This window comes from Phyllobates terribilis, unplaced genomic scaffold, assembly GCF_046119375.1.
Source record: "Phyllobates terribilis strain yellow unplaced genomic scaffold, ASM4611937v1 Scaffold_8__6_contigs__length_399053987, whole genome shotgun sequence".
Lineage (NCBI taxonomy): Eukaryota > Metazoa > Chordata > Amphibia > Anura > Dendrobatidae > Phyllobates > Phyllobates terribilis.
Window position 1 is genome coordinate 158,922,923 of NW_027362768.1, and position 27,794 is coordinate 158,950,716.

Sequence of the window (27,794 nt, forward strand, 5' to 3'; positions counted from 1 at the left end):
TTGAGTTTGCCAAACTGATGCAAAATATTTATTCCAAGTTATTAGCTGCAGTGCTGACGTCGCCCTCACATACAGGTAACCAGTTTTCTTTAATCTGTAAATAATGTTATCAAAATAATCTTCTGAAATCTTCCCCCAACAATGGTCTTTTTTTTTTTCCAAGTTTTTATTTATTTTTTTATTTTTTTTTACCCAAATCTGGTTGTATTTTACAATCCACCCTGAATGTCAAGGCTTTGAAAAAAAAAAGAAAGAAAAACAAAACCAAAAAAAAAAAAAATCAATTCTTCTGAATATCTTACAGATGCAAAGTCATTTTCCCCTTAAAACAAATACAAGCTAGAGAGCTCCAAGACAAAGTACCCGCCGTAACTAGCGTTGCAGAACATCGACATATCATCACATTTGGGATGATAAAAAACAAACAAGTGAACGTTTAACCAAACAGTGATTGATTTTAGTGGGTTAACTTTGATTTAACTTGCAGTTAGAAGCTTTGCTGCCTGCAAATGATTTGTGTCATACTCCAGAAAACAAGGAGAATGTAGGGAAAAGTTTAAAGTAAGAAAAAAAAAAACCAAAAAAAAAACCAACCCATCCTGCTCGCCTTCAGAGCTCATACAAAACACGGTTTGTGTTTAGGAAGCATAAAAAGACATTGAGCGCACCTTCCCCCTCCCCCACTCCTAAAAAGCTGCGATATGTCCCATTTTTCACAAAATACTCAAGAGCTATTCTGAAAGTTGGAGGCCTGGAAGCAGAGAAGCCCAAACTTGGAACACAAGAAGGTGTTTTTTAATTCCCCTATAGGCCGGACACACGGTACAATGCGGTAGACAGGGGGCGAGGAGAGTTTCGCTGTGTGTTAGGTTTCAAGATTCATCGTCTGAAGTGTCTGTGCTGCTTGTGTCGGAGTCTGAGCACTCGCTGGGGTCGGGGGTCAGGGGGCCACGCCAAGCAAAGAGCAGAGCACATCTTCGGGGCTGTCTGAGGAAGCCATTTTGTCCCATGCCATTTCTTCTTAGCTTTAAAGACAAAAAAAAAAAAAAAATTAAAATAAATAAATACAACTTTCTGACATTCAATCAAAGTGACAGGAAGAATAATTGCATTTCTTTACTTAAAAAAATAAATAAAAATAAATTAAAAGTGAAGATAAAAGTCTGCTGCAGCGGACGTGAAGAATGAAGATATTGCAGAGGTATTACCAAATCCTAATCTTAGGGTATCCCATAACAGCAGCGTCAGGGGTCTGACCTCTGGCACAAGAACTCAGGGTTCTGCAGCACCATTGTGCAGGTAAAACTGCTGAGAATGAAAACTGTTAAATGTCTTTTATTCTTTAGGTTTTCATCTTGTTAAAATTGTCAGAATTTACATAATTCATTACGACTGCAACACTAAGCATTAGTTCACATGTCACATTTTTCTTGCAAAAAAGAGCAGTATTCTAATGAATGGGGGGGATATACACATAAAAAAGCCGTAAACTCAGCAGAACTGCACTTTTTTATTCTATAAGGCATGTTATTGATGCAGAAATGTCTTTAGCAAATACTTAACATATGCACATACCCTAAGGAGCATTAAAATCTGCCGACTACAAATATTGTAGATCTCCACTTTCTCATGTAAAGATCAACAATTCCAGCAAATCCTATTTACCTGCTGGGATTTAATGTGAAACTCCTGTAGTTCCTCCTCAGTTAGGGGCCTACAATCTTCATCATTTTCTGGAGATTCCTGCCATCCCATTTCTTTCAAAAGCCTGAAAGCAAAAATTATTATAATTATTATTTATATTTATGTATTAATTTAATATACATACGGTATATTAAAAATAAATTATAATAACACAGTATGATAAATAACATCTCAACTAAAACTGCATAATGCAGAGACATTGGATGTAGTAATTACAGGACAGACGGCACTAGTGTGGGGGTTCGTTTCACAATAGATCAGGCTCAGATTACAATCTTCTGGTACTGCAATTACTTCAGGTAGTAGAGAACTGGTCATATATGCTTTGAGGTTTTACAGCCAAGCAATTCCTTTGCTTTTAGTTTATTTATTTTTGCACTGCCACAGTAAAGCTATGCAGATATGAGTCCATAATAAGACGACACAGACCACCAAGCAGAACGAGCCAAAACCACGTTGGATCTGGAAATAACAGTGGTATCTGCACTGTTGTGATCCATTTTAACTCTTACCGGTGTTCTGCTTCCAGTGAGTACGACAGCCGATCCCCTCTCTCATCCCCAGAGCCAGAGATACCATTGTGATGGCCGCCTACATTAATGTGCTCTGCAGAGTTGTCATTATGATCCAATGGACTCTGCACCTATCCAAAAAAAAATACAACATTGCACAATTTAACTACTAGTGCAAGAAACAAGCTAAATATAAGGAAAATCTAAAATATATTTGCAATAATCATAACCACTTAGTATGCATGCATAATATGGAGACAGCCCTATTGTACGGAGTATTGGTTGTGAGCCAGGACGAGTTGCACTGAGCTCCGTGAATGGCTTCCGGGCACTATCATGAGCCAAACCGGAGCTGTACAACATCAACAACCGCCAAATCATAAAGTAGTGGCCATATCAGATGCTGGAACCCATAGGTCATATGCTCAGGTACAACACTAAAGAGCCCAAAACTGCCCCTAGAAGTTATAATTGCACAAGAACTAGTCATCAGGAGCCTCATGGATTGTTTCCACAGAAAAGATGAAGGTGAATAGCCATGATTTGTGTGTGTGGGTTTCCCAACTTTGCAGCTCCCAACGTGCCCGGACAACCAGAGCTTTGCAACAGCTGGACAGCCACCTACAATAAATCCCTGCAGACGAGATCCGAAATCAGCAGCTGCTAAACACATCCCGGTGTTATCAGCCCAGGTTATGCACGGAGGTGACGGAGCGGTCACATATTTTGCTTTATCAAGGCTGGACTTATTAAGAAATTATCTGAATGCGGTTTATGTATCTTACATCTTCCAGTTTATCGGTATCTCTGTCTTCCGTCTGGTCGGCATCTTGCTCGTCTTTTAGTGCCTTTAGAAATTCGCTCTTTTTGTCAGGGACTCGTCGCGTCATGCGGGTGAGGCGTGAGATGCTGAGCTCCAGTGGTGGGGTAACACTGGCAGTGCCCTGGGGAAAAGCAGAGAAAAGAGAAGACCTCATCAGCAAAGAAAGTCATGTAATAGACAGCGGATCAAACACAGCGCTGGCCTCGCCGGCCTCTTTTTTGCAGGACCCTTTATGGGTAAGCACATGATGGACCTGGGCCCTTTTTTCAAGCTTGTTAACCATGTGGCAATGTAAGATGTGCCATGATCACAGACACAAGTCATGTCCAGTGTCGGGCATCTACAAATCCCTGCATATAGTGCCCGAGTGCAGAATCAAAAAGGGGAACCTCAGCTGTGCCAAGAGTAATAGGAAATACCCGATTATATATTTTTAAAGCTTCTTTCTTAGAGATCATTGTAAAATACGAAGCTAAAAAGCATGTGAAATATCCCGGGGATCACAGGGCACCGATTGCTAAAGCAGCAATGAAATTAACATCTCACGCAATATACGGCATATATCCGACTGCTTCGTACGTTACCTCTTTTGGTGAGGTCAATACAGGTGCTGGGGCCAATACCGGGCTGGTGAAAGAGGAATCTCGGTTGTAAAACGAGCTAGATTTGGGCTCCCGGCCATTTGCCTTCCAGGGGCCGGGCTGTAAAAGATAGAGAGCCTCGGTAAGGCTATGTTCACACGTTGCGTTTTTCTTTTTCAGAAGGCAAAACCTGCTCTCTTGGCAGTATAAAAGCAGGTTTTGCTGTGTTTTTCTCGGGGTACATTTGTCTATTGTGCATGCTGATAAAGTTTAGTGCATTAAAAAAAAAAAACACAACATGATTCAACTTCCTCCGGTTTTTGCGCCAAAAACAAAGCAAAACCTGATGCCTGCATTTTTGTACTTACTGCTTTCTATGGGTGAAAAACGCTGCAAAAATGCTGAAAGAAGCGACATGCAGCACTTTGCAAAAAATGCAGCAGATTGCCAAATCAGTCAGGAAAAAAGAAAAAAACAAAACAAAACAAAAAAACAATGTCTGCATGAGATTTCTGCAATCTCAGACTTTGCTGGTACTGTAAAACACAGCTTAAAATTTCCATAAAAAAACGCAACATGTGAACATAGCCAATAGTGTTTTTACATGGAAGAGACACTTTGGACTATAAACTTTTATTTTGCAGTGTTCCAGTTTTCTGTTCCCGCCCCACCCCCCACATTCTTATATGTCCAGCAGATGTAACCTGTGTCTGGATAGTTGGTCTATTGTGTGCTGTAAGTAGTTTTTTTGCTGCTTAAGGAGATTCAACGACTGCAGACATTTAACGATTATTATTACCTTAGTGGATGAGGTCGCCGGTTTGGGAACCAGGTTTTTGTACACGATTGGCCCGGAGGGGCTGGTCTTGTTGTTTCCATTGGAAAGGTGAGGTACAGGAGATGCAAATGCAGCAGAGAAAGCGGATGGATCGTCCTTTGAGATCTTTTTGATGACCAGCATCTTGAGGGGCTGCTTGGAACTGGGAGGATTTTCTTTATAAAACAAATAAATGCAAATAATTACAGGGCTCTCTCCATAGCATATTGACATTTTAATGATTTCCTACCCGACTGCAATCAAAAACTTATTGGGCAAAAATATCACAGGCCAATGTCAGGGGTCACCTGTGGAGAGAACTGCTCTGCCAGGGTCTTCCTATACGAAGACCTCCTGCACTGAGCAAAGGAAGCTTTGGATTTTCATAAAAACATGAGACTTGCGGCAGCAATCAGGTCCAATCTACCTAAGCTGTAAAACCGAATGCTACCGGACAACAACACCAATAAAAAATTTTTTTTGCAGAAATAATGCTGTGTACATAGCACTTAAAACCAGTATCACACAGAAGACATGAAATAAGAGGTAAACGTACCCCAGACTCCTGTCGGGGTCCCGGTCTGCTTGCTGTGAATGATCTGCTTTCCAGGCTCAGGATTTAAAGATGGCTGCAACAAACAATGGCAGACTATTAGTAAACTTGTTTCTGCACAATAAAGGACATTTATCATCTCCTTAATTCTCTTATCTACATACGACTTCATCTACATAAAAAGTTTAGACTAAAGAAAGCTCACCAGGTAGTTTACAACTACCTTATGGGTTTTCTTCTTTATTTACACCTTGTGCAATAGCTGATTGTGTCTTAATTGGATTAACCCTGTGGTGGCCAGGGAGGCTCATCGGCGGCAGGGGATGTATAAGGTATTTTCACTAGTATTCTATATTGTATTTTAGCTCTTTAGATTAATTGATCTTATGTTGCTACGTACAAAGTCTTCCTCCTCGAACTGTGGCTTTTTCTTGTCCGCGTTCTTTTCCTCTCGGGTCTCGGACGGCTGCTTTTCCTGCAGGGAAGTGTTCTTGCGGAGAACACTGCCGTTCCGGTGGCGATGGCCGCCGCTTCCTGCCCCGTTACTGCCATTGCCTCCTCTCTGCACCGGGCCGTCCTGCTGCCCCCTTGATGCCCCATGCCACCCTGGCTGTGATGATGGGTTAGTCCCTTTCGAGACCCCGGAGTCCACTGAATCATGGCGTAGAAGGGATGGTTGGTGCCACGAATCTGTGAAAGACGACACAAGAGTGAGACTTGTACTTGGGCTGCTGATGTGTTTGGTCTACTGAGAATGGAAAACACTATGTAAAAATGAGATCATCAGCCACTTACAGAAAACCAGAATCTCAAAAAATAATTAACCCCTCCAAAAACAGGACATACATATACACCCTACATCGGGTGTGGATATGCCATGCAGCTTCCAGAGCTGAACGCAGCCTTCTCCATACAGGACAGGCAGCTGCTTTATATGGCGACAAAGGCTAGCCCCGATCTGTCGAGCCAGTTGGAGGCCTCCAGTAGTCACCAGTCATCTTTGTTTTCTCATGAAGGCAAACTTGTGGCTTGTTACTGCAGTATACAGCACCAGCTATCGAACTATCACTGGTTCAAGTTTTATATGGGGAGTAAAGAAAGTTTAAAAAACAAAACCAAAAAAAAACATTGATTTTAAGTTCCCAGTTAAAAAACAAAACCAAAAAAAAAAGACACGTGTGTTTGTTATCTCTGGGCCCGTAAATGATTGATTTATGAAAGTTTAAAATAAAACTATATGGTAAATAAAGAAAAAAAAAAAATTATGGACTGACGTTCTCATTATCCTGTATCTCCTCAAAAAAGAAGGAATACAATTGTACTCCCACAAATGGTACCAATAAGAACTACAACTTGCTACACAAAAAAAGTTAAAAAAAAATAAAAAACACTCCATTGGCAGAAAAGAAAAGTTACAAGTCTCAGAAAAAAGGAAACCAGAACAATCTTGTAGTTCGGATACCATTAAAGGCTGACAAAAATAAAATAAGTGATGTTACATTGCCAATTCCAGACAAAACATAGCATCTGAAGAAACACAAGTATATACACAAAGAGCCGAGATAGCAGAATAAATGGACATTTGGGACAAAAAACAAACAAAACCAAACTGAGCTCAGAGAGTGAAGCCTTAATTAGCTTAGATGGCTGAAAGTTTTATTGTTCCAATATCCATGTAAGATCAAGAGACCCCATATCCCCAAGACAATGAGAAGGTCTCCAGAGAAGGCGAGGGCATCTGGTCTCTGATCTTATTTGAATATTGGGACAATACAACCATCACACAACTCTAAATAAAGGACTAATTAAGGACAAGTGTGTTTCTTCAGATACTTTGTTATACCATCCCTGGTAAGCAGATGTGTAAGGCTATGTTCACATGTCCAGTAGTGATCAGTTAGAACTGGATCCAGTAAGCAAAAAAAAAAAAAAAAAAAAAACAAAAAAAAAAAACAAAACAGATCCGTTTTCCATATACTTCAAAGTTAAAAAAAACAAAACGGATCCATCACAGATCAGTTATTTAAAAATGGACTAAAAAGTTGTGTCTGCACAACTTTTTTGCCAATGTATTGCTGCTGGATCATCCGTTCTGACTGATCACTACTGGACATGTGAACTGCCCAACAGGACTTATTTTTGTTAGTCATTAAAAGGTCTCATAACAACGAGATAATTATTTCCTTTCCTTTCTCTAATAGTAAAAAAAAAACAAAAAAAAAAAAACATAACACTATACAACGTTAGTATCACCATAATCATAATGACTTAAATTAAATAATCTGTATGCTCTTATGACAGCTCACTGATCGTTCACGGATCTGCCTCCTATTTTACCGAGCCCGCACTACTAGGTGCATTATGTAAAACAGGAGGCAGATTAGTGAAAGCATATATCTGAATATGTAAGCAGAGCACCAGATAGAGCGCCCCCCACAGGCCGCCCCGGAGCAAGAGCATATCATTATCTCCAAACTGAAAGTAAAGATTACACAAGAACCACAGGATGGATCTCATCAACCAAGGTGTCATATTAATCAGTGTAATGACGTCCACCTGACAGTGTATGTGGTTTACTGAGCACAATCCTGCTGACAGATGATCTTTAAACATTTTATCAATATTTTTTTTTTTGGGCTTATTTTAGATTCCCATTACATTTAACATTGTTAAGAGCTTGCTTGTTCTTGCGATACACTGCCCTACTTCTGTATTGCAGGGTACCATACCTGTCAAAGTACTGTAAATGGGCATCCTATGAGACCCTGCCTATTAGGAGCACTGACCTAGCAGACCTCAGGGCAATTGTTAGGCATCTTGCTGTCATGATGAAATACCAGGGCCCACAATCACATTATAGGGGGAATAAGTAAAGCTAAAAAACAAGAAGTTATGCAGCTTTTTAGAAGGTTGTTTTTTGTTTTTTTTTGGGGTGGGATGAGTTGTAGTTTTTAATGGCACCATTCAGTCTCGCCATATAATCTACTTGCAAGTGAGATGAAATGGTGAAAATGCGATTCATTTTTTGGGGGTTTTCCTTTAACGGAGCACAAAGTTCATTAAAGATGCCCTGGAAATATGATTTTTTTTCGAAGGTCATTATGATTATGGTGACGCTAACGTTGTATAGTGTTGTTTTTTTTTTTACTATTATTGCTCTCAGTGAGAGAAAGGAAATAATTATCTTGTTGTTATGAGACCTTTTAATGACTAACAAAAATAAGTCCTGTTGGGCAGTTCACATGTCCAGTAGTGATCAGTCAGAACGGATGATCCAGCAGCAATACATTGGCAAAAAGTTTTTTAAGATGCATGCGCCTCGAGTGAATCTGGTGCATCTTCCAACTGTTGTGAACCAGGGGCGTAAAATCTCATGTCAGACACATGTCGGCATGTACTGGAGGATGTGAAGCACTACAAGTCTCAGGCTTACCTCCTGTGGTGCGTAAGGGACCATTGTTGAAGAAACCATCAGAAGAATTGTGTCTTCTGCGACTCACTCCCAAACGGCCCTCACCCCTAGGAAGGTGTTCTCCATGTTTTTCGACAAAGCCTGCAGAGGACTGAGCCAGAGAGAACAGCTGAAACTAATGATCAGCGAATTCATGTAATTTATAGGTCAACACATACAGAAAAGGACTGTCAGACTCCAGAGAACAGTAGCTGCTCTCACCTCTTAACCATTTCCACAGTGCAAAAAAGATTTACCGTATTTTTGGACTATAAGACGCACTTTTTTCCTCCAAAATTTTGGAGGAAAGTGGGGGGGTGTGAGTTGTAGTCCGATATACATAAATACTGTGGCAGTGGGTGGGGGAGAAAGCGACAGTGGTGGAGTGGCGGGGCACAGGAGGCAGCAGCCTACACACTGCCCGCTACTAAAGAAAATGAATATTCACTGCTCCCCCACTCACATGGGTGTGGTGAATATTCATGGCCTTTAATAGCGGGCACGCTGACAGCGCTGCGGTTACAGTGTGCGCACTATTAGGGAGAATGAATGTGGGTGGGGAGCAGTGATCACAGTCCCGGCATGGGGAGAAGTGACTATTAGGGCACAGAACAGGACACAGCGCTGGAGGAGACAGGAGGGGGGTATGAAAGTTTTTTTTTTCTGTGTAGCGTGACGGGGATGAGGGGGGACATACATACCAGGATGGGTGTGAGGGGGGGGGGGGGATACATAACAGGATGAAGGGTGCCATACATACCAGGAAGAGGGATGAGGGGTGCCATGCATATCAGGCTAGGGATGAGGGCCACATATAACAGGTAGGGGGCCATATATACCAGGATGGGGGATATTAACAGAATTGGGGTACATTACCCCTATAACAGTGTGAGCAGCAGACCCCCTCCCCCCTTAACAGGGCATCATGACCATATTTTTGGCTTAATTTTTTTTTCTTCTATTTCCCTCCTATAAAACCTAGGTGCGTCTTATGGTCCGGTACTTCGTCTTGTGTTCTCCCTTGGAACGAATGATACAAAAAGGCCTTCTGCTTTTTATACCCAGCACTATTGGCACTAAACGTATTGATGTGGCAAAGGCCAGTGAAGGGATCTGTCAGCTCGGCCACGACTAGGGAGCGCCGAGCCCCTCGGCCACAATCAGTGAAATACATGCCCTGAAAAGAGCTAACAATTCACCCATTACATCTATTCCTTAATTGCTTGCAGCCTCCATTTTTCTGGATGCTCCAAATTCAATACAATGTAAGGTGCTCAGGAGGAAACCGGAAAAAGAAAAGGGGGTTACCTTGGTGGACTGAGGTGTGGAGAAGCTAAGCCAAGCAGGAACAAAGTCATGCTGCGCCATTTAGGTTGTAGATCTTCTAGCACTGAATTGAGGCATTAATCCTCATGGCCAAGGCAGGGTCTGCTGAAAGGGAAAGGCAACACCTTCAGTGCACAAGTCACACAGAAAACAGCGAGCACTACAACAGTGCAGAACTAAGAGCATAAGATCTCCGATGCATCGTTACATCCTGTATTACACTCCGGAGCTGCACTCACTATTCTGCTGGTGCAATCACTGTGTACATACATTACATTACTGATCCTGAGTTACATCCTGTATTATACTCCAGAGCTGCACTCACTATTCTGCTGGTGCAGTCACTGTGTACATACATTACTGATCCTGTAATGATCCCGAGTTACATCCTGTATTATACTCCAGAGCTGCACTCACTAGTCTGCTGGTGTAGTCACTGTGTACATACATTACATTACTGATCCTGAGTTACATCCTGTATTATACTCCAGAGCTGCACTCACTAGTCTGCTGAAGAATTTGCAAACTTCTGTAACTATGTAACCTACATGGAGAGAACTTACCCCTTAGTATGTGCACGCAGGGCAGCACCTTCCAGTATTGTAGGCCAGTTGAGATGTTGCTTGATGTATATCACTTATAATTGGGCGATAGAGGGTAAGGGCAGCCCCTCGTACAGACTGGCAGGGAACAGCCCCACTTCTACATGCCAGCTTGCCCTTTAATGTGAACTTGGCACGTTTTCAAGTGCTCATTTTGATTTTTTTAATCAAAACTTTTGAAGGAAAAAAAAATTACAAAAATAAAAAAAAAAAAACCTAAATCCTGTAACTACAAGAGGTCACATGGGGCAAGAGCCTAATCACTAATCAGTATGAAAAAAAAAATAATAAAAAAAAAGGAAAAAAAAAAAAAATTCCCCAAATTCTACGTTCACCTCATGAAACAGACATGAGGGTCAGTAAGTAGTCAATACCGATAAGCGTCATACAAAAATATCCATCCGGGTCTTTTCCAGATGTTGGGTCAGGAACGTAGAGAGGAAGCTGCTGGCGAGGTCCACACTTGTGCCGCTTCTCTACACTGGACTGATGCCTTCATTAAATACTAAGATGAAAAATTCAAGTGGAAAATCAGGTAAAAATGTGAAGAAAACACTTTACTTATTTTAGGAGGCAGATATAAAACAGTGACTATAATGTGACCATTATAGCTGAAGACCAAGGATTCACAAGGAAATTCTGCAAAAAAACCCCCAAAATCCAGTTATATCTTTGCCAAACATTGGCAAGTAGAGCAGTGGATCAAGTATGGATGACAGCGATGCGGCAGACTAGTGTGGCGCGCTGTCGTCGGGGAGGGAGCTTTCTTTACGTCAAACTTATTGTGGTCTGCAGCCCCTGAAAGAAAGAAAAATAAAAATAAATAACATAAAATAACACTTGCTCTGGTTGGTACACATATATACACACAGCTCTGGCAAAAATTAAGAGACCACTGAACAGTTTTCTATTGGAAAGACTGGTGGAAAGCAGCCAAGACACAAAAGCTGTGATTAAAAATCATGGATAGTCCACCAAATATTGCCAAAAACAGATAAAACATGAGTAATTTGAGGTCTGAAAACACTTTAGTATTTTGATGCTTTAGCATTTGTTGCAAATACAACATTTTTAGCTTTGAATTTTGGAGACATGTCAATAGTTTATAGACTAAAACAACAATGTACATTTTACTCAAAAAATATACCTAGAAAGAGAAGAAAAAAAAAATCAGAGAAACTGAAAAATTTGCAGTGGTCTCTTAATTTTTGCCAGAGCTGTATATTGGGATGCTGGTAAGTGAGAAAAGCCCTATAAGGTTGCACATGGCAGCGCAGACATGTAGGGATTCTGTCCTGCTGTGTGCATGAAGCCGTAGACTGTCGTACATGGAAATCCCGATAGATGGTCAGAGAGCCGATGCTGCGGTTTTTAAGGGCACGTTTACATAACGGTGCAGCAGGAAGTTTCGTCACCACAACATTGAGAAATAAAGTTGCAAGAGATTTTCCTCGAGCAGCCGGGACATGTGGCCAGGACCAAGCTGCAGCCACGTGACTGATATAGTCGTGGTCAGCGTTGGAGTTATTATTCACCAGGGCAGGGAGACACCTGAACACCTAGCTCGTTATATAATAACAGGTGACTATTACATCACCTGGCAGGTAAGAACACGACCGACGGGTACAACATGCAGCCAAGACAACGGCACTCGCTGCTTACACGCAATGACAGGAGGAAACCGCAGCACAGCTCCGAGCTGTGCTCATCTAGTCTACGGCCCGAGTCACATTACATCAGACAAAACAGTCACAGCTACAACCTATAAATCTGCAGAAGGAGCTCCTCTGCTGCAGAGCGTTGTCTGCTGTGTAACATGGTGCAAGACTGCGCTTAGGGCAGAGCAATGTAGATTTCACCGGTCTGGTAGTGAGCGCAGCTCTAGATGTGACTGAAGTATGAGCCATGATGTCAAAATGAAGAGCAGTGTATTTAGCATTTGCAGGAATCAATCTTTGCACAAGATTACCAGTAGACTAATAAACAGAGGGCATTATAATGCTGGAGACCGATCATTTCACCCCAGCCCTGGCACCGCGCCCTGTGGTATTCTAGGGAACTTCCACCCAGATACAATATTAGTGGCAATCTCCACCGGTCGTTCCCTGCCGACCTGAAGCAAAACAAATTTATTATCACTGATAAAAATCCAGCTACTACCCAAAGAGCTGACTTTTTTTTTTCCCCTTGCATTGAGAAACTGGAAACTTTAAGCGTGGTAAACACAGCTGAGTTTTCATGGCTTACCTACACTGCAACAGATTACATAACCAGTGTCTCGTGAGCAGGAAGGGTTTGTAAACCTGTGAAAAGAACTCTTTTTTGCTAATGAGAGCAAGAATAGATACAGTACTGGGAATTAAACACATATTTGAGAAAAGTAATCTGTTCTTCATACTCCCAATAGGATGGATAAATGCTGCCATCAACCACCCTGAAGTCTTTAAAAAAAAATAATATATTATATATATATATATATATACATACATATATATACATATACACACACACATACGTAAACTATGCTTGGATGAAAAACAAAAGGATTGCTTTTAAAGATAATTATTTTTTTTTTAATTTCTGGAAAAATATAGTGACTATTCTAAATGCACGAAGCTCAGCCATGAACCATTGTTATACAAGTGAAAGAAATAGACAATTACAAGGGTGAAAACAGCAGGGAAGTTGAATTGTTCTGGCAGTGTTTACTTCATGCATCACTAATTTCATTAAACTATCCTTGTAGTGAAGAAAAACAAAAGGATTGCTGTAAAAACAAAGCTAGGTGCAAGTCTTTAGTGTAATGTAATTTGCAAGGATACCAAGACATTATGGTTTACACATGGGGTGAGTCCTACCTGCTTCTTTTTAGCAAAAACTGACACCAGCAATTTTGCACCTACTTGTTGCTTTCTATGGGTAAAAAAAAAAAAAAAAAAACACTGAAAGGACTGACAACCTGAAGACTTCAATAACTATTCCAATACAGTCAGGAAAAAACAAAACAAGCTTGTGCATGAGATTTCTGAAATCCCACAGCTTTTGCTGCTACTGTAAAAAGCAGCTTTTAAATTTCAATAAAAAAATGTTGCAATAAAATACAAGCTGTGAAAATATCCTTATGGTAATCACAAGAGCGACAACAGCCTGAAAGCTCTGCACCATGATGGATAAACAAGAGGATCCTGGAGAGAAGAACATTGCAGCGAGTGGCGCAGCCTCTAACCACACGGTCTGCTGACGGGTACAGATCGTGTGATACAGGCACAGAGCAACAACCACTTTTACAAATTCATTAAAAGCATAAAAGATTTCTGATTGCAGCTCTGGATGTGACCAGAGCACAACAAATGTTGCAAATCAAAAGGAGTCACAATCAGTAAATCCGATAGTCTCTCTAAGGCTCCATCATGGAGAACTGGGCTCAGCAAAGGGCAAGAAAGATAAAAGTGAATGAGGTGCACCTACCAGTCTAATGTCTAGGAACGGTCTCGATGCTCGGGATCTGTAACTGGTCACTCCACTCTTCCAGTAAGCAGTTCCTGTTCAGCATCTATATTGTTGGTGAATGCTAGAGAACTTTCTTTCCCTCACTTTTTAACATCCAATGTTCCTTCCCATTGTCCAATGGTTTGCTGCCCCAAACAAAGTCCGCCTCTCTATTATGTTTAAATGGGGTCTGAAAAGGGCCGGGTCAAAGTATTTTGGTGGCCTAGGCAGATGAAGACAATATTTCTTTATTTATTCACGGATGATGGATCTGATGCCATATTTATAATCTTTGTTGTTATATTCATGTACTAATGAGGATTCTGATTTCGTATACATGTACTGATAATGGTTCTGGTGATAAACACAGCACCAGAATCATCATCTACAGTCATGGCCAAAAGTATTGAGAATGAGACAAATAGTAATTTTTCCAAAGTTTACTGCTTCATTTTTTGTAATGGCAATTTGCATTTACTCCTGTCAAAGAGTGATCAGCTTAACAGCAATTACTGTACTTACGAAGTCAATATTTGCCCAGAAAATGAACTTTAACCCCCAAAACACATTTGAACTTCATTGCAGTCCTGCCTTAAAAGGAGCAGCTAACATCGTTTTAGTGATTGATCCATTAACACAGGTGTGGGTGTTGATGAGGACAGGGCTGGCGATCAATCAGTCATGATTAAGTAAGAATGACATCACTGGACACTTTAAAAGGAGGCTGGTTCTTGGTATCATTGTTTCTCTTCGGTTAACCATGGTTATCTCTAAAGAAACACGTGCAGCCATCATTGCACTGCACAAAAATGGCCTAAACAGGGAAGAGTATCGCAGCTACAAAGATTGCACCTCAGTCAACAATCTATCGCATCATCAAGAACTTCAAGGAGAGAGCTTCCATTGTTGTCAAAAAGGCTCCAGGGCGCCCAAGAAAGACCAGCAAGCGCCAGGACCGTATCTTAAAACTGTTTCAGCTGCGGGATCGGACTACAAGCAGTGCCAAGCTTGCTCAGGAAAGGCAGCAGGCTGGTGTGAGTGCTTCTGCACGCACTGTGAGGCGGAGACTCTTTGAGCAAGGGCTGGTTTCAAGGAGGGCAGCAAAGAAGCCACTTCTCTCCAGAAAAAACATCAGGGACCGACTGATATTCTGCAAAAGTTACAGGGAGTGGACTGCTGAGGACTGGGGCAAAGTCATTTTCTCTGATGAATCCCCTTTTCGATTGTTTGGGACATCTGGAAAACAGCTTATTCGGAGAAGAGGTGAGCGCTACCACCAGTCTTGTCTCATGCCAACTGTAAAGCATCCTGAAACCATTCATGTGTGGTGTTGCTTCTCAGCCAAGGGAATCGGCTCACTCACAGTCTTGCCTAAAAACACAGCCATGAATAAAGAATGGTACCAGAATGTCCTCCAAGAGCAACTTCTCCCAACCGTCCAAGAGCAGTTTGGTGCCCAACAATGCCTTTTCCAGCATGATGGAGCACCTTGCCATAAAGCAAAGGTGATAACTAAATGGCTCATGGAACAAAATATAGAGATTTTGGGTCCATGGCCTGGAAACTCCCCAGATCTTAATCCCATTGAGAACTTGTGGTCAATCATCAAGAGACGGGTGGACAAACAAAAACCAACAAATTCTGGCAAAATGCAAGCATTGATTATGCAAGAATGGACTGCTATCAGTCAGGATTTGGTCCAAAAGTTGATTGAGAGCATGCCAGGGAGAATTACAGAGGTCTTGAAGAAGAAGGGGCAACACTGCAAATATTGACTTGCTGCATTAACTCATTCTAACTGTCAATATAACCTATTGGTACTCGTAATATGATTGCAATTATATTTCTGTATGTGATATAAACATCAGACAAACACTAATAAAAACCAGAGGCCAGCAGATCATGTGAAAATATAATTTTGGTGTCATTCTCAAAACTTTTGGCCATGACTGTATACATGAATCCATCACCAGAGTCAACAGAAGTACATGACTACAGCACCAGAACCACAATCAGTACTTGAGTACAAGAACCAAGCTTAGTACAGCAATCGATTGTAATGTCAAGCCAGCCCCATATACAATTGTATCACATGAATCTAAAACTCCCAGCATGTCCTTAATGGTGAGATGCTGGGAGTTGTTTTCAGTCATTATCAAACTGCAGACCATACTGGAACCACAGTGCAGATGAGACCAATTCAGTATCATAAATAAACATTTACATCCAGGTACCTTATAGGTGACATCTTCACTGACTGGAGTAATCTTTCTTTTCGTCTCCATCTCGTCTTACAGATGCAAATACAATTGAATGCAGGGAGGGAGCGACAGCAGGAGCGCAGACAGTGAGCGGTGTCAATGAGTCACCGACACTGTTCACCTGAGTGTCTGCACAGTGGCAGTATGTTGAATGCCTGTGGTGGAAGAAGGCATTGGTCGGCTGTAGGCATTTACCAATATCAGGGTTTTTTTTTTTTTTCAATGTGTGCCCCCCTTAGGGAGGCAAGAGGTAGCATGTTAGACGGGTGCCTACTCTGCCTACCCTTCGTGTCCTGGGTCTGACAGGAGAGCTGGAGCAGAAAGATGGCTCCCACCTGCTGTGAGGAGTCTCATGGTCCCTGTTGCTGGAGACTGATTACACTTGACAACAGATAGACAGCAAATTAGACCGAAGAAAGGCTTAGAGGCTGGCACTTTGGATTTATTTTTGTGGAGTAAGAAACTAATAAAGTGATTTGCAGATTGTGTATCAAAATGAGATTAAAGTGTTATTCTCATCTCCATAAATGGATACTGTTGGGTACTGTTGTGAAAAAAAGCAATTTTGGAATTTACTGCTTATTAAAATTTGCAGCTGTGTTCTTGAGATATTACCACTTGTTTACAGCTCGTCACCTTGGTGACCGACCACCGCTGCTAAACAGCAGAGCATGTACAGTGCTTACAAGTTCTTTTTCATTCTGAAGCTGGCCAGGATCACTGTTACCTCCTAATCTGGGCCGGCTTCAGTGAAGTGCTTACAAGCCAGACAGCAGCGGTGGTCGGTTTCATAGGCAACCAGCTGTAAAACAAAACAAAAAAAAAGTTAAATATCTCAAGAACGGCTGCAAATTTTTAGTGAGCAGTGAATTGCAGAAGTGCTTGGTTTTACGAGCACTATCTTAATATTCTCATCTTCATAGATTGATATTTACCTCCAAGATGTCTGAACTTTCAGTGACCATTTAAGATGCAATCAGCTATTCATTCCTACAGATACGCTCTTGGCCGTATGTTTTTATATTGGGATGGGGGATGCTGTCGGGAGAACCCTACAGATGCCAATTAGGACACTGAACTCTTCACCTAAGGCTAAAGCCAATTCTCAGACAAGTCGCACAACGAAAAACCATTTGTCTGACTTGCTGCTATTTTACAGCAGCAACTTCTACAACTTTACCAAAAACCTCTTTCCTGCCTGCACCGCTTTATGATCTCTGCTTGCTGTCGGTGAACGAGATCATTCTATTTGTGTGCCCGAAGGCCGATTGTGTCCAACTGGCGCAGGAGCAGAACTCATTGTGAGCTTTGCTCTGACAAACACGGCTAAACCTTTGCGTGATGACACACGGTGTTAGATCTCGTACAGCGATTAGAAAGCAAAGGGCTAAACAGGATCCCAGACTGAGGGCGGCTTTGTGTTCTGCATCAGTCTGGAGCTGCAGGATTTGTGACCCAGGTCCCTTTTCTTGCCACCATCAGTAGCTCCCAATACGAGGAAACAGGAAAAACCTCTTCCTTCTGATGTGGCTCAATAAGGTTTTATGTCAGGATAAATATAAAATAAAAGTGTTGCAGAGATTGACTTTTTGGTTATAAATGGGTCGTCTCAAAGCCTACACTGGCCAATGGGGCCTACTAAAAAATATAGATGTTCTGTAAGCAAGCGTGCCACCCCCTGCCCAAACTGAAGGGGGTTTCATCAGAGAAAATAACTTGACCCCCGTCCTCAGCTGTCCAATCCCTGCTTTTCGCAGACTGTTTGGGACATCTGGAAGACAGATTGTCCGGAGAAGAAAAGGTGTCCTCCAGCAGTAAGGCATCCTGAGACCATTCATGTGTGGGGGCTCACTTACAATTTTGCCATAAATAATGGGAACTAAACCTCCTCCAGGAGCAATTTGGTGAACAACAATGATTCTTCCAGCTTGACAGAGATCATGTCACAAGACAAAAGTCATAACTCTGAACAAAACATTGAACATTTGGGTCCTTGGTCCAGAAATTCCCCACGTCTCAATTCTAGAAAACAGAACTTGTGATAAACGCCAAGTACTGATTAGGTAAGGATAGGCAATCATCTGTCAGGATCTGGCCCAGCAGCCGATATCCAGCTGCCGGGGCGAAGGGCAGAAGTCTTTAAAACTTGGGGTCAACACTAAATAAATATTGAGTCTTGAACTTGAGGCTCAAAAAAAAAGTTTAAAAAGTTATGAAATGTTGATAATTGTACTTCAGTAACCATAGAAACATCTGACTAATCGATCGAAAAACATTAACAGGCAGCAAACCTGTGTAAACCAAAGCTTGGCTTAAAACTTTTTGGCGACGAGTGTACATAGGTTGCCTTCTTAGCATGGACGCCATGTGATATTATATTTCCTCTGCGGCAGCTGCACACCACTTCCAGTGACATGCTGATTTACAAGGCAATTAGCTATGAACGAGTTACCCAAATAGGACATTCCCTTTAAGGCCGAATTCACAGTGTTCCACGGTCCATATGCACGTACCTTGATGTCTGCGATTTGATGTCTTAGTTCAGAGAAATTCACATTTTTCTTATTATCTAAATGAGCTGTTAAGATCTATGGGTTGTACATAGATCTCTCCGAGAATCTGCCCCCACAGCATATAAATGAAAGGTGACTTTACCAGTGTGAGATATGTAGATCAGGAGAGCAGACTGTCAGTGATTACATGTCTCACACTGGTAAACCCCCCCCCCCCCCCATTTCATTCATAATAATCTCTGGAAGCAGATTCGCAGGGAGATCTATGTCCGCCTCATAGATCTTAACAGCTCATTTACATATTAAGAAAATGTGAATTCCTCTGGAATAAGACATTAGATAGCAGATATCAAGGTATCATTTTATTCAGCTTCCTAGGACCTACATGTTCATACAGACGGCTTAGAGGGTTGATCCAAGTGAGAGATTCCCTTTAAGTATTAGTCCATTATCCAGACTGGTCCTCAATGAAGAGAAGACTGCCCTGGAGGACAGGATGCCAAACAAGAACAGTGTAAACCCTTTTCCTCTTCTGAAGACCTTTCTTTAGAATATATCATCAAAAATAGATCAGTGGGGTTCAGACTCTTGATGCCCTCCTTTATCTGCTGATAGAAAGGGATTGCACCACTCCAGAAATATGCATCTCCTCCATGGTTTACCAGGCACAGGGTCACACTATGCTGCAGCTGCAATACCACATAAGGCCACTGCTAAAAGTGCAGCGCTGTGCCTGGAGTGGTCAATCATCTGAGTGGTGCGGTGCCAGACATTGATTTATTATTGCTGGTCATCAATTTCATCTGTCTCAAAAACTGTATATCGTCCTATATGGCAGTCCTATAAACAGCGCTCCGCTCGGCTCTGCTACATCAGGGCGGCTCAGCATCGCCTCATCAATATCAGAAGATGTTTGGTCTAAGAGGTTGAACTCAATGGACATTTTCATTTTAGTTCAACCTGTTTAACAAATGTAACGAGCTCTCTATATTGTATCACCGCAGAGCAATCGTTGTGCATTAGGTGGGAGGGTTTACAGAAATGAGCTTCACCCGTCTGATGTGGGATTAGATCACTTCTGATTTGTTTCACCGATGAAAGTGGAATTAGTGATTCATCCTGAAACGCGCCCTGATGGCCGGCACGGAGGACACGCACTGGTCAGTTATTCTAGTAATGCTGGGTCACATCCGGATTATCATTCAAGGAAGATTGCCTCTGAACTAAACACCATGCTTTATACTACCCAAACATCTCTCTAATAGTTCACCAGAAGGCCTGGGCCCAGAGATGAAACGTATGTTTTGCTCAGTAAAAAAAAAAAAACAAAAAACACACAACACAGATTTCTACAAATAATCTAAAAGCTGGAAAAAAATTTGCAGCTTTATTTTTTTTTTTTAGCAAAAGTATTTTTGGTTCCCATTCCCCAGCTTAAAAACAGCACCAAAAACTACATCCTTAGGAGACGTCCACATGGGACAGGATTGCTGCAAATTAATCGTACAGATTTGCACAAGTAAAACAGGCTGTCGGTTACAGTAACAAGCCGTGTAAATGAGATTGGCAGAATTTTTCCTCTAGGAAGTTTCCTTGCGGTGCAGATTTATTTTTTCAGTCCACAGTATGTCCTTGCAATATAAATGGGTAGAATCAGAACGGTCACACTGAGAATTTGCAATTGATTTTTCTTCCACATTCAGACACAAAAAAAAAAAAAAAAAGTATTTCACACCAGAAAGAGTAGCAGCATATCGATAGAAATCCTGATCGGTGGGAGTCTCGCTGCAAGGACCACCACCCTTGTCAGCAAAAACAAAAAGGGGGCTGCAAGCCCAGATTAGATGTGGCGATTTCCCCATCACAAACTGTCACAGCTGCAATCACCACCCTGCAATATCCTCTGTGTGTATGGCCGGGGTCAGACAAGCGTATGAAAAATCGGCCGAATTTCATTTGTGTTTTCAGTGCGCCCGTATATCTGTATTTATCCACTTTAAAATGTACATGATCAAACAAACAGTTCCCTACATAAATTGGGCTGATGACTGACTGCATCAGGTGACAAAAGTGTCTGGGCTTTTTGGTGTTCTTAGTGCTGCAATATGTATTAGTGTTACCGCTACTGTGATATTCATGCCTTCTTTCTTTCTATAGTTGATACCATATTGTGATTGTATCCAGTCATCAGCCCAATTTTCAGTTTAATGTCTATTGTAAGTTATACATGTTTTTTAGCATTTGTACTCATTAAAGATTGTTATATTTTGAATCATTCTACTCCAAACATCCTCCTTTGCTCTACATGTAGCTATATGGAGTTGGTTTTAGGGTTATACTTTCCTGGGCCCATTACAATTAGCTTTCAAATTAGTGAAGAACCTTGTGTCAGAATTTCAAGGGTAATCCGAACACCTATGAACATCCTGAGAAGCTGTACAGAAGTGATTTTCAACCTGTGCCCCTAACAAGCTGCTGGGAAATTACAATGCATGATGGCACAGCATGCTGGGACTTGTAGTTCACAAGAACTGGAGTGACACTGGTTGTATACTACTATAAACAAACAATTCCTATGAGATTATTGATCAGTCCATACACTCCACACATAAGTATCATCTATGATAAGAGCTCGGTGGCACAATATGCAAGCACTAAACTTAAAGAAAGTAGCCCCCTCGTTCACAGGACAGACCCCGGGATCAACCATGCAGCAGTCACACATGACCGAGTGCATTGTAAGCGTAACATCACGTGTCCCCAATATGGAGCAACGACTCCGACATGCGGGAGCTGGAAATATCGACGAGGAGTGTGCCTTTAAATAGCATGTCTGGCTGTTCAGAGGAACAGCATGGCGCAGGCAGCACATCCACAACTGGCCTGCACACAAACCAGGAGGATTTTATATTTTTTTAATCTGTTCGTTCTACATTTACAATACACTGAGCTTCTTCTGCAAAGCAATGACGTATCAGTCACTTCACCAGGAGTATAAACACCACAATATACTGTAGATATATGGGGGTCTCTGGATCGTCCCCCGATCCTTTGGTTCAGTGGGGAGAAGATTCTGTCAGAGAACACAGGAGGGCTCAGCCGAGCAGAACGTTGCCTTTATATGGGGGAGACAGGAGAGAACATTACCTCTGCCGACAGCCATCTCATGGGTATGGCCAACTTAAAGGGGCTGTCTCGTGTTAATGATTAAAACTGCAAAGTATCAGCAAAAGCAAGCAACTTTGTAATTCACTTTTATTAAAAATGCTCTCCATTCTCAAGATCAAAGGGATTTTAAATTCTATAGTTTACTGCTCGTTGCCTAGGTTACCATTCACCTCACAGCAGTTTGCTCCACAGCCTGCAAAACACTGATGTCACAAAACCTGAAGGGTTTCCTCGTACCAGCAATGTGAATGAGAATCCTGAAGTCTCAGGCACACCTTGCTTATTTGTGACTTACAGATTTACATCTGCAGCGTGTCAATTTTTTCAGCTTTTTTTGCAGCAGATTTCACCCATACTAGTGAGTGGGGAGAAAAACTGCACCAAAAAAAAAAAAAAAAAAAAAAAGTGCATTTTCGCTGCTGCGTTTTTTCCTGTCAAGAGATGCAGAAATGGTACAGAAATTTCTGCACCAAATACTTAACGTGTGCACGTACCTGGACAGAGCTCTGGATCCAAGGGCCTCAGTCCCCGTGCGTTTCTCCCATGCTGCAGAGACAAAGCTGTCTGCGAGCTGCATGGGCGAGCACAGGCCACACCAGCTGCTCGACCACACTGCTGGGCTGCACTGTCAATCTTCAGGAGCAGACCACCTCTATGGCACAACAGGAAGCTGAGAGGCTGGGGAGTAGTGCCCTCTTGAAGATAGACGAGAACCCTAGGGGTGAGCGGACCAGTGGAAGTTCGGGTTCGTCAAGTTTGACCGAACTTTCGTTTGAAGTTTGCCTCTGGTACCAGAACTCTCCCCAAACCCCTTAGAAGTCAATGGGGACCCGAACTTTGGTGTTGGAAAAATTCTCTCTTCCTGGAACGCCGAACACTAAAACGGACTTCCGGGAGGTGTTTGTGTTCGTTGTTCAGCACCGAACCCCGAACTTTGCAGTTCAGGTTCGCTCATCTCTAGAGGACAACCCCTTTAATCATACTTGGGAAGGATGAGGAGCCCCTTATGGGCTCTGTTTGCATCACATTTATGGTCTCTGATGGATGCCATAGAGATCTGTATACCCCTCCCTCCCCCACGTTGTATGGCATATAGTAGGGTACTAAAGTACACTGGCCAGATAAAAGCCAAAAGGACCCTTTTGACTGACATAAATGCTAAATGTGTTAATGGTGTTGCACTAGGGGCTTTATTGGTGTTCAAACTAAACCTCAACTGCAAAAGTAACAAAGGGAATCTGTCAGTAGCACCAACCCTCCTAATTCATTTAAATGAAAGTGCAAGTTTCTAGTATGCGATATGTAGATCAGACTGTCAGTTATTACATGTCTCACACTGGTAACGCCTCCTTTCATTTATAATAATCCCTGGAGGCAGATTCTCAGGGAGATCCATGTCCAGCCCATAGATCTTAATAACTCATTTACATATTAATAAAACCGTGGATTTCTTTGGCATGAGACATCAGATCACAGATATCATGGTATCCTTTTATTCAGCTTCCTATGACCTACATGCCCATCTAGACTGCGAGGAGGGTTGACCCTACCGACAGATTACCTTTAAACAGCTGGTGTTCAATCTTCTATAATTGATTCATCATTGTGCAGCAAAGAGTTCAGCAAACACTTATCACAGCAGTCATTGCGACAATGCAGTCTCCATGACCCACAGGAAAAAAATAGCAGCAGCACAAATCTCTGTCATACGCTGGTTACAATGCATCAGTGCAGGCAAAATGTATCAGTCTGGAATCCAGTAAATCCGGCTCACAGAAGACAACCTTGAATGGCTTAGATAGAAGGAAACTGCGCTGTGTGAAGGCTACAATGATGCAGCCGCTTGGAAGTATTTTCATGGTACAAATACAAAACTGACTATTGGATTTTTGCGGTGTTGTGTGCACCAGATTTCCATGACAATCGGCCCAATCCTCAACTTCACTATGAAAAAAAAGGAGCATGCTACTCATGTTCACAGGAGATTGTTTTTCTAAGTTTTCAAGAACTCAGCTTGCTGTCAGTGACTAAAGTGACTAATGATAGCCGTGTTTACATCTAGAAGCTGAGAAATTCTTCTTGCATGAGAGGATTTGCTAGAATTTTAGTTTCACATGTCTAATGTTCTCGGTCTGAGAAAAGGATTGATGTCTGGACTAAACTCAACAAGAGGCCGGTCCTGATACTGTGCCAGTCATTCTGTGTATCACAGATGGGTGCTGGTACTGCACTATTCTGGTCAGTAAAATGGACAAAACGGTCTGTGTTGAAAAACTGTTTGCGTTAATATTGATCACTGTGCTGACCACTGCGCCCAGAGACCGAAAAAGAGGCTGTCTGAACAAAGTCTAAGCTACCCGGAGAGGGAAGCACAAAGATCTCCAGTCCTGACATCAGATGGGGAATCTGTTTGGACACCATGCACAACTACTATCTCCCACAATGTGATCTTATTGCAGCCAGATGCTGCAGCTTACGACCAACTGACCCTACTCCCGGCCGACAAACAGCGGCAGGTTACCGATTGACTCGCCTGCGACATCAAAGACACATACTGTCACTGCACACTCTGCAAAAGTGAACCTTGTTTACTGTAGATGTTTTCAATACATGCCTACACTATATATACACACATACAGTATATCACAAAACTATGTAATACTAGCACACAAGGCCGTCGGCTTGAAGGAAGCGCTCACCATTGCAGATCACAACAAATATCACCCCTCCGCCCTCCCTTACAAAGCAGAGTCATGACCGCCATGCCTGCAGAGCAACGAGCAGACGGGGGAGCGGCTGCACACAGCAGATAACGTATCATACGCCCTGAATCCAGGCCTCAGACAGCAGGTGTAACTAATAGGAAGTGACCAAAACCTGCAGACACACAACAGCGCACAATAGAGAACCAGACGCAGATTTCCTGAGCCGAGGGCTCCCCTCTCATCACTCTTACGTAACTGACGGTCAGCCCTGCAGGTCAGGCTCTGGCCTCGGAAAACACAAGTAGTATGTCACTATATTCTGGAGATTGCGACAGGTGATGCAGGATAGTGCATCACAACAGTTCTCTGGAGACCGATAACTGCCAATGACTAAAATGTGCACCAATTTCTGCTGTAATCTTTAACAAAGCAGTCTGATTGGTGGTGCACCAGCCAGTGATTATCCCAATTTTAGAAGTAAACTTATGCGGACCCCCAGTGATCAGGTCTAAATCAAGAGATGATTGCCATGATCCGAGGCAGCTAGAAAAATGGAGAATTACATGGTGCTGGTTAAAAGGGTATTCCCAAAAATTACACCATATCCATAGGATAAGGAATTACTGATCCTTGGGAATATGACTGCTGGGACCCCCAAAGTTTGGGACTCTTGTTGCCAGGATTTGCAGAGCCCCATCTTGAATGGATCGGCGGTGCGCATGTAAGGAATGATTGTCAGCTTGAAAAGCGTATGAAATGCTAATTTTTATAGTATTATGAATGTTCTGTTTTATCCAAGTCTACAAATAAAGTTTTTTTTTTAGATATATAAAAAATTAAAAAAAAAACTGCTTGATGTCCGTACCCGAATCTCTGCTCCTTTAATAGTAATGCACAACACTGCTATTTCCAGCGGTCTCAGAGACTTCATCGCTCACAGAGATTCCTGACCACCTGACCTCCATTTAAGATTAGGAACTAGCACCCAGTTCTCAGAATCGCTGGGCGACCCACCTGTCGGACCTCCACCGATTAACATAAGATTTTGGGAATAGACCCTTTAAAATTGATGAACTGTCTAAGTAACGCACCGATCTGGAATCCTCCAGAAAAGATGATCTTGGCAGCTGCTCTCCACATTACCGATATAGACAGCAAGGAGAGATCTTGACCGAGGTGAGGGAGCGATAAAAAGTCCATTAAAAAGTTGCAGAACTTTTCATTGTAAAATGATGAAGCTTTATTTATAGAACGCAGATGACACACGAGGGATCGGTCCATTCTATATAATCCTCCCCTTTATGTAGGTAATAAAACCTTATGAGTATCTATACACAACACTGATGGTACATGCAGAGCTAGAAGACATCAGCACCTATCTGGTCACATCACTAATTAAAGGGGGTTTCCAGGGGGAAAGAAAAAAAAGTCCAAGAGTTTTCCTAGCAGGGAATCATGTAAACAGAGTGGAAAGAACAGTCAAAAGTCTTTCTGCACTGATACATTGCAACGAACAGTCAGCTGTGCCGCCCCAGAGACGTGTTTAATCTTCGGAGTCCGGTAATTATATAAAATAGTATCTAGTAGCCTTTACATCTCGATTTCTCAGTGTCAGATCTCCGCTTACTGTCAGTGAATGAAAAGACCCCGGCTTAGGAAAGCTTGTGGACAATGAACAAAAACAACTCTGTATCCTGCCCTGACACATTGTAACAAACGCTTTCTATTCACATCCAGCAAGCAGAGGAGTGGACACTGAACTGGAAATTGCACTTTTATACTGGAGGGAACCAGTCTATTAACCACATGTACACATGGCTCCTGTGTGACGTCACAGCACGGGGTATACAGAGCAGGCCGCCTGCTTATGTGATGATGCATACATACACAGGCCTCACTGCACACAGCAGGCCTCACTGCACACAGCAGGCCTCACTGCACACAGCAGGCCTCACCCCGGGGCCACAGAGCAAGGGCCCCCTACACAGGCAGAGGACGGCTGCACTACTACAACTTGGACCATGTGACCGCCCCTGGACAGGCGCCCATACACACACACAGGCCCCAGCGGCGCCCGTCCCCGCCACAGACTCAACCGTTACCGCGCTCACTCTCCGGGCCTCTGTCACACCGGGGACCGCCGCTCTCCCTCTAACAGCAGCTGCCCGCTTCCTGCTCCTCACAAACCATAACAAAGCGCGCACCAAAATGGCGTCCTCTGGAACCTGACCATAGAGATGGCCGCTGGGGGTAGAGTGACGGGGGACACGCCTCTCTGTTACTGTCTGCACTCACAGCGCCACCTGCTGGAACCTGGCGGAAGCTGCGGGCGCTGTATATCACTGACGTCACATTATTACGCCATATTACGACTGGCAGCAGGCTGACTGCGCAGTGGGTGGACACTGTCTGGTGTGACCCGGACACGTCACATTATATAAGGTCTATGTATCACACATGGGTTAGAAGTAGGGGTGTAACGTCACTAGGTTTAGGGGCTTTAATCACACCTGGAGCCTGAGGGCCCCCAAAAGTCCCTTTGGCCTATATGAAAAGACCAACATTATTAACCCCTTAATGATGGGGCCATTTTCCATTTTTGCACCTTTGTTTTTTGCTCCCCTTCTTCCCAAAGCCATAACTTTTTTATTTTTCTGTCAATATGGCCATGTGAGGGCTTATTTTTTGCGGGATGAGTTGTACTTTTGAACGACACCATTGATTTTGCAATACCGTGTACTAGAAAACAGGAAAAAAATTCCAAGTGCGGTGAAATTGCAAAAAAAAGTGAAATTCCACAGTTGCTTTTTTTGTTGTTGTTTTTTTTACCATGTTCACTAAATGCTAAAACTGACCTGCCATTATGATTCTCCAGATCAATACGCGTTCGTAGATACCAAACATGTATAGGTTCTTATTTATTTCAGTGATGAAAAAAATCCAAAGTTTGTTAAAAAAAATATATATATATTATTTTTTTGCACCCTGAGCTGATGTTTTTATTGATACCATCTTGGTGTAGATACAATGTTTTGATCACCAGTTATTGCAATGTTGCGGTGACCAAATAAATGTAATTCTGGTGTTTTGAATGGGGCGAAAGGTGGGTGATTTAAACATATATATTTTTCTTTTTTTTTTTTAAATATTTTTAAAAACTTTTTTTTATTACTTTTTGCAAAAGATCACCTGTGTGTAGCAGAATTGCAATCTTGCAATGGCAACCACGGGGGTCATAAAGGGGTTAAAGAAGCCCTCCTCCCCCTCCTTCTAAGTTTTTAGCTTTTTA

At 42.3% G+C, this 27,794-nt stretch overlaps 1 protein-coding gene across 5 annotated transcripts; it reads right to left on the reverse strand.

Moving 5' to 3' along the window:
- On the reverse strand, nt 1-26,761 carry GPBP1L1 (GC-rich promoter binding protein 1 like 1). Of its 5 annotated transcripts, none has more exons than XM_073643609.1 (12): nt 26,608-26,760; nt 10,331-11,167; nt 9,750-9,869; nt 8,424-8,553; nt 5,391-5,680; nt 4,994-5,066; nt 4,420-4,613; nt 3,624-3,740; nt 3,002-3,160; nt 2,217-2,347; nt 1,666-1,768; nt 1-1,025 (listed from the first exon to the last, which is right to left on the reverse strand). In XM_073643609.1, the coding sequence occupies exons 3-12, from the start codon at nt 9,807-9,809 to the stop codon at nt 873-875; spliced, it is 1,410 nt and encodes a 469-aa protein (XP_073499710.1). In that variant the 5' UTR covers nt 9,810-9,869; nt 10,331-11,167; nt 26,608-26,760; the 3' UTR covers nt 1-872. The 5 variants fall into 5 exon arrangements, with proteins under 5 accessions (XP_073499710.1, XP_073499707.1, XP_073499708.1 ...); XM_073643606.1 differs by having other exon boundaries at nt 9,750-9,872; XM_073643607.1 differs by having other exon boundaries at nt 9,750-9,872; nt 26,617-26,757.
- Nucleotides 26,762-27,794: the final 1,033 nt, after the last annotated feature.

Excerpts from the sequence above, each read along its gene's own strand:
- GPBP1L1 (XM_073643609.1), bottom strand. The coding sequence starts at position 9,809 with ATGGCGCAGCATGACTTTGTTCCTGCTTGGCTTAGCTTCTCCACACCT. Across the intron at positions 4,614-4,993 it reads GACCCCGACAGGAGTCTGGG|AAAATCCTCCCAGTTCCAAG; the intron begins GTACGTTTACCT and ends TGTTTTATAAAG. Across the intron at positions 3,741-4,419 it reads CGGCGACCTCATCCACTAAG|CCCGGCCCCTGGAAGGCAAA; the intron begins GTAATAATAATC and ends TATCTTTTACAG.